Source organism: Triturus cristatus, chromosome 8, assembly GCF_964204655.1.
Source record: "Triturus cristatus chromosome 8, aTriCri1.1, whole genome shotgun sequence".
Classification (NCBI taxonomy): domain Eukaryota; kingdom Metazoa; phylum Chordata; class Amphibia; order Caudata; family Salamandridae; genus Triturus; species Triturus cristatus.
The window spans coordinates 908,236,214-908,255,176 of record NC_140591.1 but is presented as its reverse complement, the minus strand read 5'-3'; the positions used below and the strand labels follow the sequence as shown (position 1 = coordinate 908,255,176).

Below are 18,963 nucleotides of genomic sequence, written 5' to 3'. Positions count from 1 at the left end.
AGCCGCGTCTTACCACCAATGCGTGCAGCATACAAACAGCACCATCCAACTGCTCCACCAGCTAGGCTTCACGGTGAACTACCAAAAGTCCCACCTCATACCATCTCACACAAAGCTATATCTCTGGGCCACTATAGACACCTCCAAGGGTATTGCCTATCCAAACACAGCCAGAATCACAAGCATTCAAGCCTTACGCAAAACATTCCTTCCCCAACACTCTCTTCCAGCAAGAGTGTTCATGAAGCTCATAGGAATGATGGCGTCTTGCATCTTTATAGTGCCCCATGCAAGACTACACATGCGTCCACTTCAAGAGTGCCTAGCACAACAGTGGAACCAGGCCCAGGGTTAGCTGACGGATCTGGTGTTGGTGGACGGCCGCACACATCACACTCTGCAGTGGTGGAACACCACAAACCTTTCCAAAGGGCGGCCGTTCCTGGACCCGGTTCCTCAGGTGATTCTAACAGCGGACGCATCGCTCTCCGGCTGGGGAGCGCACCTCCTACACCTCACAATGCAAGGTCTATGGACGCCACAGCAAAAATTGCTCTACATCAACCATCTGGAGCTCTTGGCGATCTTTCTAGCCCTAAAATCTTTCCAAAAACAGATTTCGGGCAAAGCAGTCCTCATTCGCACAGACAACATGACTGCAATGTATTATATCCAAAAACAGGGCGGGACACACTCTCCCCAGCTCTCCCGCTTAGCCCAGAGCATATGGAGATGGGCAATTCCCCAAAACATCTTTCTCCTGGCACAGCACGTTCCAGGCGTACAAAACACCATGGCAGATCTGCTCAGCAGACAAACGCAACAACTACACGAATGGGAACTGCATCCACAAGTTCTTCAGCCATTCTTCCAACAGTGGGGGCATCCTCAGATAGACCTCTTCGCCACCCACGAAAACAAAAAATGCCCAAGCTTCGCCGCCAGATACCCACACCCATTGTCCAAGGGCAATGCGATATGGATGAACTGGTCAGGCAGATTTGCATACGCCTTTCCACCTCTCCCACTAATTCCATTAGTGGTCAGGAAGCTACAACAGCACTCCCTCACACTCATTCTGGTAGCTCCGACGTGGGCCAGGCAGCCGTGGTACACCACGCTACTACAACTATCAGTGGTACCACATCAAAAACTGCACCTATCCCCATGCCTCCTAACCCAGAACCATGGAGAAATCAGGCACCCGGACCCAGCTCAGCTCAACCTGGCGATCTGGCTCCTGAAATCCTAGAATTCGGATACCTTAACCTTCCCCCTGATTGCATGAACATCATCATGGAAGCCAGACGTCCTACCACTAGAGCATGTTATGCCGCAAAGTGGAAAAGATTTGTTATTTACTGCCGTAACAATACAATCAACCCTTTAGATGCATCCATACAGCACATCATATGCTATCTGCTCCATCTTCACAGGTGTAACCTGGCATATTCATCCATACGCCTACACCTAGCAGCGATCGCTGCTTATCTACAAAACAGACAGCATTTATCTCTTTTCAGAGTGCCCGCTATTAAAGCCTTCATGGAAGGCCTTAAACGAGTAATTCCTCCCAGGGCACCACCTTCCCCTGTATGGAATCTAAATTTAGTTCTTACACGACTAATGGGTCTGCCCTTCGAACCAATGCATAAATGCGAGCTACAGTTTCTCACCTGGAAAACCGCTTTTCTCGTAGCTATCACTTCCCTTAGAAGGGTTGGTGAAATACAAGCTTTCACTATACAGGAACCCTTCATACAAATACATCACAGCAAGGTCATACTTCGCACAAATCCGAAGTTCCTGCCCAAGGTCATTTCCCCCTTCCATCTCAATCGGTGGAATTACCTGTCTTCTTCTCGCAACCTCAATCTGTTGCAGAAAGAGCCTTACACACACTCGATGTAAAAAGGGCCTTGCTATACTACATACAAAGAACGCAACCCTTCAGGAAGACTAAACAATTGTTCGTCTCCTTCTCTCCACCACATAAAGGCAACCCCATTTCTAAATCAGGGATAGCTAGGTGGATTGTAAAATGCATACAGATTTGCTACCAAAAGGCTAAAAGAACATTATCTGTTCCGCCTAAAGCCCATTCTACAAGAAAGTTAGGGGCTTCTATGGCCTTTCTAGGGAATATACCCTTAAATGACATCTGCAAAGCAGCCACATGGTCTACACCGCACACCTTCACAAAACATTACTGTGTAGATGTGCATTCCAAGCAGCAAGCTAGAGTGGGCCAGACTGTACTAAAGACACTATTTCAAACCACTGCAACGGATACCGGTGGTCGCCGCTAGGGTTGGGTACTGCTATATAATCTATGCTAAGTGTACAATCTGCAGCTCATATGCCTCGAACGGAATATGCTACTTACCAGTATGCATCTGTTCTTGGCATGTAGAGCTGCAGAGTTGTACACGCCCACCCGCCTCCCCGGCTACCTGTATCCGTTCCAGTACATCTTATTTAGATACTACACACATGGGTTTCTCACTGTGATTACCAAGCTCCATCATTTCCCTGTTGGCGAAAAACAATCTGAGGATGGAGCCGAAGCCCATGCGCAGTACGGACCGAAGGAGGAGTCACCAAACTCGTGACTTCCAAACACTGTCCAAGAAGAAAAACAAACTGCAAACATCCGGGCCCAACACCAGATGGCGATCTATGCTAAGTGTACAACTCTGCAGCTCTACATGCCAAGAACAGATGCATACTGGTAAGTAGCATATTCCTTCAAACCACTGCAACAGATACCGGTGGTCGCCGCTAACGGTGGGTACTGCTATATACTCATGCACAAGTGTGTAATCTGCAGCTCATATGCCTCGAACGGAATATGCTACTTACCAGTATGCATCTGTTCTTGGCATGTAGAGCTGCAGATCTAGACACGCCCACCCGCCTCCCCGGCTACCTGTATCTGTCCCAGTTTATCTTATTTAGATAACGCACACATGGGCAGCTTCACTGTTATTACTACGCTCCATCTTTCCCTGCTGGCGAAAAACAATCTGAGGATGGAGCCGAAGCCCATGCGCAATACGATCCAAAGGAGGAGTCACCGACCTCGTGACTTCCAAAGACTTTCCAAGAGGAAAAACAAACTGCAAACATCCGGGCCCAACACCAGATGGCGATCTATGCACAAGTGTGTAGATCTGCAGCTCTACATGCCAAGAACAGATGCATACTGGTAAGTAGCATATTCCTTGCTTACTTTTTCTCTAGGAAATGTCCCAGTGTGCTATTTAGGCATATGACAGAGTAGAAAACAACGTAACTTTACCTGTAATTTTCATTGCAAGATCAATAGAAAGTATATTTACAGCATTCCAGTTTTGCATTACCAGTAATTCAAACTGTACATTTACAATTGCATTTCAAACTGTTTACTGTAAAGTATTTATCAACTTACCTGTGCCAGTCTTGCTTATTTCTAGAAAATAAAATAATTTATTTTATACAAAACCAATTGGTCTGAAGTTCAGTGAGTTTGTGAATTCATTTGCTGATTGGGTATAACAAATGCTTAACGTTGTCATACTCTTACTGTTCGACCACGCTACCACTAATAGAGTGGTGCTATTTAGCTTTACCTCTGCCTACCTTTGAGGATCCCCTGGACTCTGTGTGCACACTAACTCACTTTGTTATAGTATATACGGAGCCAGCTTCCTACACTTAGCAGCACCTGCTTTGCTTAGTCATAGGACAGCATGGCATATTTAATTTTTGGGTGGCTCACTTCACTGCTTTTAAGAGATCTGTTCCCAATGATTGTGCTTGTTAATGTTAAACTAGGCAATTTGGTTTTAATTAGTTGTACAAATCCTGGAATAAGTCTCGCACTTTTTAAATAAGCTGCATCTGTTGATACCTAATCTAAAATGTGTATTTAAGTTCTCCAAATTTCATCCATTCTTTATTTTAGGAAGAAATTCAAAAAAAACGCAGCCGCCGTGCTGTCAAGTTCCAACGGGCCATTACTGGTGCATCTTTGGCTGAAATAATGGCAAAGAGAAATCAAAAGCCAGAGGTGCGAAAAGCGCAGCGAGAACAGGCAATAAGGTGAGGGTCATTCAAAATGTCATGTGTACTGAGTTTTGCGATTACTAACATGAGACCTGTTGGTGGTTCGGCAGTTATGCAAAGATGGTGGTCAAGGGACCTATTATACATGATACAGTATGTCGCTGTACAAATGGAAACCAAAACCAATGAAAATACAAACCTAAACTACAGGTCACTCTTCACTGATAGAGCTAAGTATAGGGACCGTGTTACTTGGTGCAAGGAATGTGCTTCTCGTGATAGTGATCAGTGAACAGTAATTTCAGCGGGTTAAAACATGTAATTATATACAAGTCAGGTAATGAATCAGTGGGAGCTGAACATATTGGAACATCTTCTGTTAAGCTGTGAAGTCTGATTGAGTTCTAGGGTCACTAGCTCGTCGAGCCGCCACCTCTGCACGATGCACTTCCTGCGCGCAGACCAGGAGTCTTTGCTGGAGGTCCTGCGGCGCAGCAAGATTTTACCCGCAAGGCAAGCGCTGGAGTACTCCTGGGCCTCACGAAGTTGGTGGTCTCAATGTGTGACCGGAGGTCCGCTGCTAGTCATTCGAGCCACCATCTTTATCAGGTTGCCTGGGGCTCATGGACTGGGAAGACCAGCCAGCGGACCAGAGAACCAGTGGGACCCCCTGGGACGGGGAGCGAGCTAGTCCTCATTCAATGCTGTGCTGGTCCTCTCTAGTGGGCGGAAAAGGATACCCCTACTCAGCGTCCAGAAGCAGATGAAACCTTATCACAAAGCGCTCCGCCCTTTTCTGTGCACAGCTCTGAGGGACATGTTGATTTTAAAAGAAGGACCAGACGATTATTCCACTATTCCCTTGGCCCTTTAACTCTCAGAAGTAAGCGGCCCATTGTTGGGGAGCTCGGCGTTCAGGTGCTGCCAACTAGGAGACACGACCATTATAGGGAGCAAAGGCAAACTCAGTCACGCTGTTACCGCCTGTGAGCTATCTTTCTTGCATGGTATGCCTCACTTTTTGCTGAATGTATTTTGACTGAGTGTGCACTGGACTCCTGCCAATCAGGTGCCCAGGGCCTATGTTCCTTCCCTTTAACCCAAATTGGCAAACCCTTGCCACATGTCTGCCTCTGGTAAATGGTACCCAGGGCTTTGTGACCAGGAAAGGCCTCTAACTGCTGCAGCACTTATTGTGCCACCCTTAGAGGCCCTGTACTCTAACACAAACACACTGCCCTTGCAGGCTGAGTGTCTGGGTACAAGACAAAACAGTCAACATGGCACACATCCTTGTATGCCACTGCCCTGGAATACATCAGCCACCCCTCTAGCTGGGTGCCCTATGCCGGTGGTGTGGGCACAGGAGGGTGTGCCCTGTGCCCCTATAGTACCCAGGTCCATTCCTGGGCACTAAGTGCAGTGATGCCATTTAAAAGTATATGGTGCTGGGAGCTCATCAAACATGAGCTCCCCAGCACCATGATGGCACCATGATGGCACACTGAAGTCTGAGGTTTCGTATCAAACTTCTCAGCACATTAAACCCACACTGATGCAAGTGTGGGATTTAATGTACAATGCACTACAGAGGGCATCTTGGAGATGCCCCCTGAAACCTAACCTACAATCCACATCTTTTCTGAGAGGCTGCCTAGGCTGCCACACAGCAGACATGTTGCTGGACCCCTGGGTAGAGAGCCCCGCTCTCCTGCACCTGCAACAAAGCACATCCTGGGTGAGGTGCTAGGTCTCCACCCCCAGGATGGGCAGGGGGAAGCTTCAAAGGCATGCCACCGTTGTGAGCTTCTCCAGGCCACTTGCTGTACCCAGCAAACTGGCCCACACCGGTTCTGACCCCCACTCTGGCGGGAAGACTGCCTGGAAACTCCAAGTAAGGACAGGGGATGTGCCAGCCCTGCCAACCCCTCCCCTCAGGTGGGTGAGGTAAAGCACAACTCCGGGCCCTCGCCAGCTTGAAGATTGAGCCCTACCCAATCAGGACTAGGCCACTGCCCCCCACAGGAGAGTGGCAGGATAAGGGGCGTACCCACCCCAGGACAGGGACCCAGTGGTCCCTGCCCTTTACCTACCTGTAACGCCCATAAATTTAGTATTTAGGGGCACCCTGAACCTTCCTTCCTCAGATTCCAGATTCTAAAACAGCAAGATCAAGGAAGACCTGCCGTGCAGCTTCTAAGAGGAAGACACCAACTGCTTTGGCCCTAGCCCTACCGGCCTGTCGACCCACGAACCTGCTCCTGCTGAATCCCAGCACCTCCTGTGGTCAGCAACCTCACAAACCCCAGAGGACCTGGCTACCTTGTGACTCTGAGCACGAGCAGTGGCTCTGGTCAAAGCAAGTATTGAACCCCTGGCACCAGCCCGGAACCACAAACCCTGCACACACTGCACCCACCAAGCCTGGCCTGTGCTAAAGTGGACAAAGACCCAGCGGACTCCCCACGTCACTGCTGATGCCTGCTGCCTCAGAACCAGGGACCCCCACCCGATCAACTGAGGGTAAGATTTCCTGACACCAAAAGGCACCCCTGCACCCGGTGCCCTGCGTCCCCCTGTGCCAGACTCCTGGGTACCTACCTATCCTCCAAATTACCTCGAGTGGTGGGCACACTTGAAGAATCTCCGTCCCAGAGGTTGCTTTGCTCGTCCTTGAGCTTTCCCATTGAAATCCATTGAGCGCCCGTAGGCTCAAAAGCACTCTGCACCCAGCCACCCGAGTGGCCCTGGCAATGTAACTTCTACTCCTGCCAATTCCCCATTTGCCCTGAGTAAGTGACCAGGAGCCCAGCTCCCACAGCCGCATGGCCTGCTTGTCAGCAGCCACCAACCAAGGCCCCCCTGCCTCCCATAGGATAACATTGGGTCTAACTCACGCTGCCACTGTGCTGCTGAGGGTGTAACAACTGTACTTACCTGACCCTGGGAGACCCTGAGTCTGTGCCCAGGACCATAACTCTGCCAGTCGAGTACTTACCCAAAAGCAGGTAACTCACTTGTTCAAGGCATATGAGCTGCAGATCACACACTTAGGATAAGATCGCCATCTGGTGTTGGGCTCGGATGATTGCAGGTTGTTGTCTTTGGAAGAAGCCTTTGGTCACGAGATAGGTGACTCCTCCTGGACAACAGTGCGCATGGGCATCCACTCCATCCTCAGATTGGTTTTTTTCCGCCATTGGGTTCGGGTGAACTTTGTTCCGCACCAGCAGAAAACTTCTAGCAATCGCAACAACTCTCCAAAATTTACAACTAGACGTCGAAATCCCATTGGACCGGCTCCGGACGCGGCTGATGGAAAGGACACCCTTTAAAAAATGCCCCCAATGTGGAGCAAAGTTCCCCCACAGTGATCACCACGTCTGTAACCCGTGCCTCTCACCGGACCACAACAAATCCAGCTGTCCAGCCTGCGCCGCATTCCGTTCGAAGAAAACCATCCGGGACCGAAGAGCTCGACGCCATATCATGGCCAAACCGGCTCCAGAACCAGACGACATCTTTGCCCAGGATGTCCCTGAAGACTATTCCGAAGACCTCCAGATCGTGTCCGAGGCAGACTATTCTGATGACCTCATCACTCCGGGGCAGCGTGTGAGTACCAGCTCCCCTACCCCAACCCCACCAAAAAAGACATTGGTCAAGACTCTGCCAGCTGGGCCCAGTCGCGACCGAAAATCATCTTCAGAAGCCCCGCCCCCGGGCCCGGCTCCGAAGAAAACTAAGCCTGCAGGTGGCTCTGGCTCTTGCAAACCTCATTGTGCCTACAATACCTTCGGCACCGAAGCAGGCTCCGAGGCCGAAATCTCAATCGGCACTGAAACGTCACTCGGCACCGACGTCTCCACCGGCACCAAAAGGTTCGTCGGCACTGAAAAGTTCTTCGGAACCAAAGACCTCCTCAGTGCCAAAGTCCACAAAGGACCTGCCGATCTCACAAAATCCAGATCGGAACCCAAAAAGTCGACGCCAAAGACACCTTCGGCCACTGAGGAACTTTTTCGGCCAAATCCAACGCAAAAACGAATTTACATCAATCCTAAAACCGGACATGTCACAGCGGTGCCATATAAGAAAAGGAAGCAGGACACCTCCTCCAGCTCCTCTAAAGGACTGTGCCACTTCACCCATACGTCCTTCCTCTCCTTTATTACCTCCTATCCCATCCTCCCCACCTTTCTCCTCTACCATCTTCTCCTCACACACCACCTCCACAGGATGATGTTTTAGGGGGAGGGGGAGAACCAGATTTCTTTATTGATCCCACTGATCCTCAGGATCCCTTTACACTCCCGGACACGGCACCCATAGATGACTGGGCTTACCCTATGCCTGACATGCCTGATCCCACTCCATACCCCTCAAAGCCCTCCCGATGACCATTTAGGGTTTGGTCAGCTTATAAACAGGGCGGCACTGTTTCATGGCGTCACCATGCGCACACACACCTGTAGAGGATTTTCTCCTCCACCTTTGAGCAGTCGCAAAAAAAGTTCACACTCTACCCATGATTAAGGGAGTGATAAAGCACGCCACTAAGGTTTTTAAAGACCCTGTTAGGGCCAGGGTTCTTAACCCCCCGGATCGAAAAAAATACAGACCGGCACCACAGGATCCTGCGTACATCAAAGCGCAACTCCCCTTAGACTCTCTAGTCGTGTCAAATGCCAGAAAGCGGGCGAACTCCCAAACAACCGGAGACACACCGCCCCCAGACAAAGTCTAAACTCTTGGAGGCTTCCGGCAAAAGGGTTGCCGCGCAAGCTAACCACTGGCATATTGCCAATACACAAGCCCTATTGGCTCGCTATGATAGGGTTCATTATGATCAACTAGAGGACCTTTTGCAACACCTGCCTGATGAATACAAATCCCAGGCCAATGACCTCATCCAAGAGGGCAAACTAATATCAAATGCCTCCATCAAATGTGCATTAGACACAGCGGACACCGCCTCTAGGGCAGTCAATACAAGCGTATTGCTCAGACGCCACGCATGGCTCTGCATTTCAGGCTTTAAGCCGGAAGTACAAAACACCATTCTTGCTCAACCCTTTAATCAAGAGCAACTATTCGGACCCGCAGTAGACACTGCATTAGAAACAAGCATTGGCATAGCCAATAGGTCTCGCTTTTGGGACCTTATAAGTGTTTAGCCATGCAATAGTTGCATAGCTAAATACTTATAAGGTCCCAAAAGCGAGACCTATTGGCTATGCAAAGCGTCCGCGAAAGTGAAAGTGATTGCGGTAAAGCGCGGCGCGCGCGCCCGCTCACATGCACTGTAGCTCTAGGCTGGCCTGGTAGCACTTTCTGGAGCCCTCTCAATAAGTCTTGCCAGACCAGCGCATGCGCTGGGTCAGGCGAGACCTAAAAATGAAGAAAGATAATGAGACTGCCAAATCAATGGGAGCATTAGTCTCAAGCCAGAGGCTCCTTTCGTCGCTCCTTTTATAGAGGGGCCTCCAAAAATGTGGGAACAGACACCTCTTCCACCTTCAAAACATCAGGTCAAACATCCCCTAACAGAGGATATTTTAGAGGTTACAGAGGAAAGAATACCAAAGGCCGAGGGCCTTTGCACATGTGAGCAGCATGTTGCCCAACAATTGCTGCAGATAGTTGGGAAACGCTACTGACGTAGCTTTCTAGTTTCCTTTCTGTTCAGTTACCTTAAATCTGATCTCCGCAATGAGTCTGGTTTAATAGTGATTTGATACCTTGTAGTAATCTTTGGTGATCCCAAATGAAAGCTAGCACATAGCGCGGTGGCTAGAGAAACTCCATGTTAACTAATGGGACCATTGGCCTTGATACAGTAAACAGCAGTTTCGTGTTTTAACTGTCTATGCATGTTAAACGCAACATTCTCTTTTTAATAAGAACCCTACATGTGGGTTATCCGCTCCTACCCTAGGGAAGGATTATTAATAGGTTTTCCCCTTTCTAAGGGGTTTATTTTAAAGTTGAGTTGGAACTTTGTCACGTTTTCACCTCGTCTTAGCAGTAGCAGCACAATTGAGCAACGCACTTCTGTAGGCTAGTTTAACTTACTAGCCCTTGGTTAACCCTTCTGCCATATGCTAGGGACTGAAGTTAAGCTAACCAATTGTACATATACTAATGTGGGGCGGTTAGAGCGCATGCACTGGGGCCAGTGCACTCGTCGCAAAACCAGCATCTGACCAACATTGGTTGGTAATCATGCACAGAGGTTCTTTCCTGCAGAGTAATGAAAGCAAACTTGTAGAGATACTATTACTTTCCCATTCTTACACTCCTCACTCATCCCCCTTTACCCTAGATCTGGCTAAGGGCATTGTACTTTTTGCAGATGTTATAGACTCTGGACCTGCCAGGTTAGCTGCTGTCTTGAAAGCATGAGTGTTCGTGTCTTACTCCTTAATCCAGTGTACACATTCCAACTGTAGTTTATTACCAATTAGACTTTATCTCAAGGATGCACACATCACTGTGTAATTGGGATATTGTACATTCCGGTTTTTTAAATAGTGTAGCATTGGTTCCCACTGTTGTGAGAAAGTGGCTCTGTATATACTGTTCCCAAATAGGTACAGGGTGTACAGAGTCCACAGTCCCCATAGGCTTGGCAGAGGCTAAAGTTAGATATAACCTTACTCTCTGAAGTGGTAGCTTGGTCGAGCAGTAAGGCAGGATTAGAGGACAGTGTAAAGCATTTGTTGCACACTCAGCCAGCAAATGGTCGCACACACACTCAGCCAGCAAATGGTCGCACACACTCAATAACTGAACTCTAGACCAATGGTTCATATATAAAAAAAATATATGCTTTTATTTTAGAACCAACAATTGTGGATCGTATTGCACATGGGCTTCTGCTCCATCCTCAGATTGTTTTTTCCCGCCATCAGGCTCGGATGTAATCTTCACGCTCCGGTTCCGATCAGCTTCTAGTTCGACGGTCGACGCGCAATCCTTACCCCAAACCGCGGTATTGTTTCGATCTTGATCTCCCCCACTCGACGCGCCTTCTCATCTGCGCGGACCTTCAGTTCCAGTCGACGGCGGCCTTCGGGCCTCTCCAAGCTTCGTTCCTGGCTAATGGAAAGGACTCTATTTAAAAAGTGCCCTCGATGTGGGTCCAAATTTCCCCACACCGAACTCCACGAGATATGCAATCTCTGCCTCTCCCCTGAACACGAGGCTCGAGACTGTCTGGCGTGTAAGTCCTTCGGTCCAAAAAGACTATTAGGGACCGAAGAGCCAGAACTATGGCGCACTCCTCGACGACCTCTTCGGAGAAGGCATCGTCGCTCCAGAGCGTTGCACAGAAGAGGGCCTCGTTGGCGCTTCCGAGGCCGACGACTCAGATGTGGAGGACATCACCCCGGCGCAGAGGGTCGTGAGTACTGATCCCCCTGCCAGCACCGAAAAAGGCTCCGGTCAGACCTTCGCCTCCGGGCCTAGGCAAGACAAAGGACAATGTTTCTAACACCGCACCTTCGGGCCCGGTGAAGAAGCCAAGCAAGCCTTCCAGCGGATCGGGCTCGAGCCAGCCTAGCCTCGGTGCCGATAAACACGCTTCGGCACCGAAAAAGAAGCTGACCTCCATATCTACACCGAGCCCCGCACCGAAGCACTCTGGGTCGAAACCCAGCTCTTCAGCACCAACACCACCTTTGGTGCCGACCAAAGCACACAAGGCCACCGACACTTCGAGGCCGGAATCCATCTCTGCGCCGACCAAGCGTCCGGAGGTTCCCAAACCAGGTTCCAAACAACGAACCGGCACAGAAGCCTAAAGCCTATGGCCCCTACTCCTTCGGCGCCGAAGGACAGACCAGCCTCACCGGACTAATTTACACCGGATCCCTTGCAAAAAACACTCACCAAGGATCCAAAAACTGGACATTTAACACTTTCTTCCAAAAAGACATTTGGAGAAGCCTGCTCTACCGCCGCCTCCAAAGAGGAAGGACTCTGCCACCTCTCCGTTCAGAATACCTCCCCCCCCCCCCCCCCCCCTCTTCCACCTTCTCCCCCTTGGCCTTCTCCACCCCAACCTCCTCGTTCTCCCACCCCTTCTCCACACGATGATCATGGGGACCCATATGATAAAAGGGGATGTCCCCAGGACCTATCCACAGGGGACCCCACTCCTACAGGATCCCCAGACCCATGTGAAGACTACAATATCCCTGATATCCTCAACGTCCCACAAGATGACCTTTACCCCTCCAGGCCATCTCCACCAGAAGACTCATTGGGGTGCCACCATCTACTTCAAAGGGCGGCACACTATCACGGTTGTAGACTTGCATACCGACCCCGTGGAGGAAGAATTCCTCCTTGACACATTTGACACCACACATAGGTCTACCTCCATATTACCTATTCTTAAAGGAGTGGTAAAGCATGCGCCAGAAGTTTTGAAGGACCCAGTTAGGGCCAGGGGTCATTAGCCCACGCATAGAAAAGAAATACAAAGCTGGCCCCACAGATCCCTCCTACATCAGAGGGCTAGCGCCACTAGATTCCCTAGTGGTGTCCACTGCACGTAAAAGGGCAAACTCCCAGGCGTCAGACGAAGCACCACCACCTGACAGTCAAAGCTACTGGACACATCAGGAAAGCGCACTGCGTCACAAGCAGTCAATATGTGGCGTTTTGCCAATACTCAAGCGCTATTGGCCAGATATGACTGGGCACATTATGACGAGTTAGAAAGCATAATGCACCACCTCCCTGAAATATAAAGCTAGGGCCAACAAACTAATTCAAGAGGGTAAGACTATCACTAATACCTCTATACGCTGTGCCTTAGATGCAGCAGACAGCTTCCAGGGCCATCAATACCAGGGTCCTCCTCCGTCGCCATGCTTGGCTAAGAATATCCGGGTTTAAACCGGAGGTACAAGCCTCCATCCTTAACCATCCCTTTGACCAGGAACATCTATTTGGCCCAAAGGTGGATGAGGCCCTAGAAAAAATGAAGAATACGGCGAAGTCCATGGGAGCCTTAGTCACACCCTCCTAGACGCTCCTTTCGCCGCTCTTCCTTTCGAAGTACAAATAGAGGCTACTCAGACACCGCGTCCACTGCATACAAATCCCCCACTCAGTCCACCTTCACGAGGGGTTATCAAAGAGGCGGCTATAGGGGTAACAATAATAAAGGCAGAGGCAAAACCAACCACGCCCGCTCTGCCACAACGCCTACCTAATGACTCCCGCTCCCCCCAGACCATTCCACTCCAGTCGGGGGCAGACTTAACGTTTCCTTCCTGTCTGGGCTACCATCACCTCAGACTAATGGGTAACACAAATTTGGTCAGGCTACTGCCTAGAACTAATATCTACCACCCCAAACATTCCACCCAGGCGGCGCCCAATGTCACAAGAACATTTAATACTCCTAAAACAGGAGGTAATCTCCCTCCTACAGAAACAGGCAATAGAACCCGTTCCTACCAGCCAACAAAACATGGGAGTCTACTCCCTATATTTTCTCATACCAAAAAGGGATGAGACTCTGCGGCCCATCCTAGATCTCCGGCCCCTAAACACATACATACACTCCGACCATTTTCATATGGTAACGCTTCAGCAGGTACTTCTGCTCCTCTTCCAAAACGACTTTTTGACCACCTTAGACCTAAAAGATGCTTATTTCCACATTCCAGTGCACAAAGCTCACCGGAAGTACCTCAGATTTGTAGTGGACGGACAACTCTTCCAATTCAAAGTGCTCCCGTTCGGAGTCACAACAGTGCCAAGGGTATTCAAGTGCCTAGCAGTGGTAGCAGCACATTTGCGAAGACAACACATCCACGTCTTCCCATACTTAGACTGGCTGATAAAAGCCAGGTCATACAATCAGTGTGTACAACACACGTCTACCACCATTCAATTACTCCACCAGCTGGGCTTAACAGTAAACCACCAGAAGTCCCATCTGCAACCATCCCACATAAAACAATACCTCGGTGCCACCATAGACACCTCGAGCACTAGCCTACCCCAATCCTGCCAGGATTGCAAGCATTCAAGCGCTACGCACAAAATTCATAGTACCACACTCCCTTCTAGCTCGAGTGTTTATGCAACTAATGGGGATGATGGCCTCTTGCATTTTCATAGTGCCTCACGCAAGACTCCAGATGCGTCCTCTCCGAGTGCTTAGCGTGCCAATGGAACCAGGCCCAGGGTCAATTAACAGATCTGGCGTTGGTAGACGGTCGCACCCTTCGCTCTCTGCAGTGGTGGAACACCACAAACCTTTCCAAAGGTCGACCGTTCCTGGGCCCGGTTCCTCAAATAGTACTGACAACGGATGCATCGCTCTCCGGCTGGGGAGCTCATCTACTACAGCTCACCACACAGGGCAAGTGGACACCTCCATAAGTTACTCCATATCAACCATCTGGAGATGCTACCAATCTTCTTAGCCCTAAAATCTTTTCAAACTCAAATTTCAGGCAAGGCAGTCCCTATCCGAACAGACATGAGTCATGTATTATATTAAAAAAACAAGGCGGCACACACAGCTCTCACCTAGCACAGAGCATATGGAGATGGGCAATACCCCAGAAAATCTTTCTCCTAGCGCCGCATGTCCCAGGAGTCCAAAACAGTGGCAGATCTGCTCAGCAGGCAGACACCAGATCCACAAGTGGGAGCTTCACCTGCAAGTTCTTCACCTGTACTTTCAAATGTAGGGGCATCCACAGATAGACCTCTTCGCCACCCACAAACACCAAATGCCCAAGCTTCGCCGCCAGATACCCACACCCATTGTCCAAAGGAAATGCACCCTCAGCAGCACAAGGGCGGCCGGGTGCAGAGAGTTACGCCCAATGTTATCCTATGAGGGATAGGGGGGCCTTGGTTGGTGGCTGCTGACTAGCAGGCCACGCGGCTGTGGGAGCTGGGCTCCTGGTCACTTACTCAGGGCAAGTGGGGAAGTAGATAGGTGTAGAGGTTGCACTGCCAGGGCCACTCTGGCGGCTGGGTGCAGGGTGCTTTTGAGCCTTCGGGTGCTCAATTGATTTCAATGGGAAATCTCCGGTTTAGAAAGACTGCAAGCTTGGGGATGAAGATTCTTCAGGTGCCACCACCACGTTGAGAGGTAAGTTGGGTAGTTGGAGGATAGGTAGGTACCCTGGGATTGGGCACAGGGGGACGCAGGGCGCCGAGGTGCCTTTTGTTGAAAATCTCGCCCTCTTGATCGCAGTGGGGGGGCACCTGGTTCTGAGGCTGCAGGCTTCTTCGGGAGTGTAGAGGGAGGTCCTTGGGTGCCAGACTCGGGTCAGTCGCTGTGGGGTCGTCCTTGTGGTCTTTGTTCACTCTTGCACAGGCCAGGCTTGGCTGGTGCAGAGTGTGCTGGGTTCGCGGTTCCGGGCTGCTGCCAGGGATTAGAAGTAGATTTTGAGTAGAGCCTCTACTCATGGGAGTCCCAGGGGCTTAGAGTCAAAAGGTAGCCAGGTCCTCCGGGGTTCGTGAGGTTGCTGGCCACAAGAGATGCCGGGTTGGAGCAGGAGCAGGTTCGAGGGTCGACAGGCCGGTAGGGCTAGGGCCAAAGCAGTTTGTGCCTTCCTCTTAGCAGCTGCAGGGCAGGTCTTCTTTCTTTTAGCTCTTCTTCGGATTTTGGAATCTGGAATCTGGGGAAGGGAGGTTCAGGGTGCCTCTAAATACTAGATTTAGGGGCGTTACAGGTAGGTGATGGGCAGGGACCAATGGGTCCCTGTCCTGGGGTGGGTACACCCCTTATCCTGCCTCTCTCCTGTGGGAGGGGGGCAGAAGCCTAGTCCTGATAGAGTAGGGCTGTAGGGCTTCCCATCTTCAAGATGGCAAGCCCGGTGATGTGCTTCACCTCGCCTCCCCACCTGAGGGGTGGGGTTGGCAGGCTGGCACATCCCTTGTCCGTACTTGGGGTTTCTGGCCAAGCTTCCCGCCAGAGTGGGGGGTTGCAGTGGCCTGGGGAAGCCCACAGAGGCGGCATGCCTTTGAAGCTTCCCTCCTGCCCATCCTGGGGGAGGAGATTTAGCGCCTCGCCCAGGATGTGCATTGTTACAGGCCCAGGAGAGCAGTGGCTCTCCTACCCAGGGGTCCAGCAACATGTCTGCTGTGTGGCAGCCTCCGAACAGACGTGGATTGTTGGTTAGGTTTTAGGGGGCATCTCTAAGATGCCCTCTGGGGTGCTTGGTACATTAAATTCCACACTGGCATTAGTGTGGGTTTAATGTGCTGAGAAGTTTGATACCAAACTTCAGTCTTCAGTGTTGCCATTATGGCACTGTGGAGTTTGTGTTTGACGAGCTCTCAGCACCATGTACTCTTAAATGGCAGCACTGCACTTAGTGCCCAGGAATGGACCTGGGTACTGTAGGGGAACAGGGCTCCTGTGCATAAACCATTAGCATAGGGCACCCAGCTAGAGGGGTGGCTACTGTATGCCGTGTAGGTGATAGGCATGGCACACAAGGATGTGTGCCTTGTCAAATTTTTTTTTTGTCTTGCACCCAGACACCCAGCCTGCAAGGGCAGTGTGTGTAAGGGTACAGTGCCTCTAAGGGTGGCACAATGAGTGCTGCAACCCTTAGAGGCTTTCCCTGGTCACAAGGCCCTGGGTACCTAGGGTACCATATACCAGGGGCTGACATGTGGCCAGTGTTTGCCAATTTGGGTATTGTGTTTAAGGAAGGAACATAGGCCCTGGGCACCTGATTGGCAGGAGTCCAGGGCACTCAGTCAAAGTACATTCAGCAAAAAGTGGGGGCATACCATGTAAGAAAGATGGCACTTTCTCAACTGTGGTTCAAACTAATTTGGCCAACCTAATGTCTTCAACAACTTTCATGATTGGAAGTTGTCACCTTGATCCAAATTGTTTTGTCTGCTCCTCCAAATCCCTTCCACTGTAGTCTGATGTCCCCACCTTCAATGACTGTAGTCTTAGTGAAAAAACTACAGGTAAGTTTAATGTGATTTAGTACTTGCTTTCATGGCTCAGGCAAGAGCACATTGTGTTCAAAGGCTTATGGGTTTTGTTAGGGTACTGACAAAACTACGTTTTAAGGAAAAGGTGACTCCAGACTACAAAAGTGCATATTTTATTTTGGTTCCAAACAGAAGTAACTTGCCTTCCTTTCACTTCATTGTGTTGATACTGATGCTGAATAGTTTCAGTACTCGTGTTGGGAGCATATAGATCCCTTATTTTGGTTCTCCAGTTAATATATAAACTTGTTACAGGGCTGCAAAAGAAGCAAAGAAGGCAAAAGCAGCAACAAAAAAACCCACCACATCCACTGCAAAGGTAATGCACATATTATAGGAACACATGGAGTACAAGATTCCTCCATGCATAGTGCTGATTTCTGGTGATCTACCTATCGTGCAATTCCTGAGATTGAAATTGTGTGCAAATAGATGTCTTAGTATCTATGTACTACTCTGGCAAACCAACTCAGACCTTGATAAAATTATTTCCTTTTTGCTTTTGTAAGATTAAATGTCTATCTCTGTTTAAAGATTTATTAACTTTTTTTTGGTATGAGACATTTTGTTTACATGCTTCCATATCATTTTCTTCGCCTGCCCATTGGCATCATTTTCCATCTTACTTGCAGGCTCCTAATTGCATGCTTGTCAGAGGATTGCAGTACATTTTTCTACTTAAGTCATTGCTTGCTCCCCCATCTCCCTTCCTGCATCGTTGCTGTTTTTTTACTTGCAGGTTTCCATAAATGGTCTATTACTTGCCAGTAATCTTCATTACTCCTGGTCCCATTGTCCTAGTCCCCTTCATTCTAACAAGTGAGATAATCCTATCTCACCATCAGAAAAAAGACCGAAGGAATGCTAGCTCTACCCTGCGCCACCCCCCTGGGAGTACATTAACCTACCAAGCCCCAGATGAAGGCCGGCAAGCCCGTGAGGGATGCAATAAAGGGGACTAGGACAACAGGACTAGGAGTAATTAAGATTACCAGTAAGTGATAGGACATTACCCCCGGGTCCCTCCTGTCCTCATCCCCTTCATTCTAACAAGTGAGCATGCCCAGTCAGCAACTGGCCAACATCAAACCACCAGGACAAACTGCAAACCCAGTGATTTATTGAATCTGGCAAAAGAAGGCAAATAAGGAACACAGCCTGAACACCCAAACCAAAATTAGAACTCTCCCCAGAACATTGAGTGCAATGCCGCACAAAGGTATTGGAAGGTGCTCAGGTGGCTGCCCTACATATCTCAACCAGGACCGCCCTACATATCTCAACCAGGACCACCCCACAAACCTCCGCTAAGGAGGGTGCCATCCAATGAGTAGGATGCCCCCCGCACCAGCCAGAGGGTAACCAGAAGGAGAGTAGGCCAATATGACCTGCTTCAGCCAGCGACCAATAAAAGAAGCCTGCCCCCACACGAGGAAACCCTGAAAGTCAGACTGGCAAAGAACAGGTGCGATCCAAATAGATTCGCAAGGCCCAGGGGGGGGGGGGGGGGGGGGTGAGGGCATCTGCAATTGGCAGGAAGGCATCCAACAGGCGAGACTGCCAAGGGATGAACGTCGCCCCCACCCCAAAGCACTAGCATCAGTCAGGAGAACCAGAGTAGTGTTGCAGAGGCACACCCTCTGATTGTCAAACTGTCCTCCAACGCAGTGCAGGGAGAAAAGACACCAGAACCAATAGGGCCATATTGAGACGGGGGTCCAAATGGCCAACAGATGTAAAAGACGGACTGGGAAGGAGCAAGGGAACCCAGGATCACTGACCATGACGGGTAGCAACTCCTGATTCAATCTGTGCGGAAGTGAGCCCCTATGAAAGTACAGTCTTGACACTTGGGGAGGCTCAGAAGAAATCCATGAACCCTCCATGCCGAACACACCAACTCCTGATCCCAAG

The 18,963-nt window shown here is 49.9% G+C and overlaps 1 protein-coding gene across 1 annotated transcript in view; it reads left to right on the top strand.

The window, feature by feature from the left end:
* The window catches only part of LOC146805253 (large ribosomal subunit protein eL24), a 124,962-nt gene that overhangs the window by 56,546 nt on the left and 49,453 nt on the right, over window positions 1–18,963 (top strand). Inside the window, exons 4-5 of the mRNA XM_085623783.1 lie at window positions 3,947–4,083; window positions 17,305–17,368. Coding sequence (XP_085479909.1) covers window positions 3,947–4,083; window positions 17,305–17,368 — 201 coding nt within the window. The remainder of the gene's footprint in view (window positions 1–3,946; window positions 4,084–17,304; window positions 17,369–18,963) is intronic.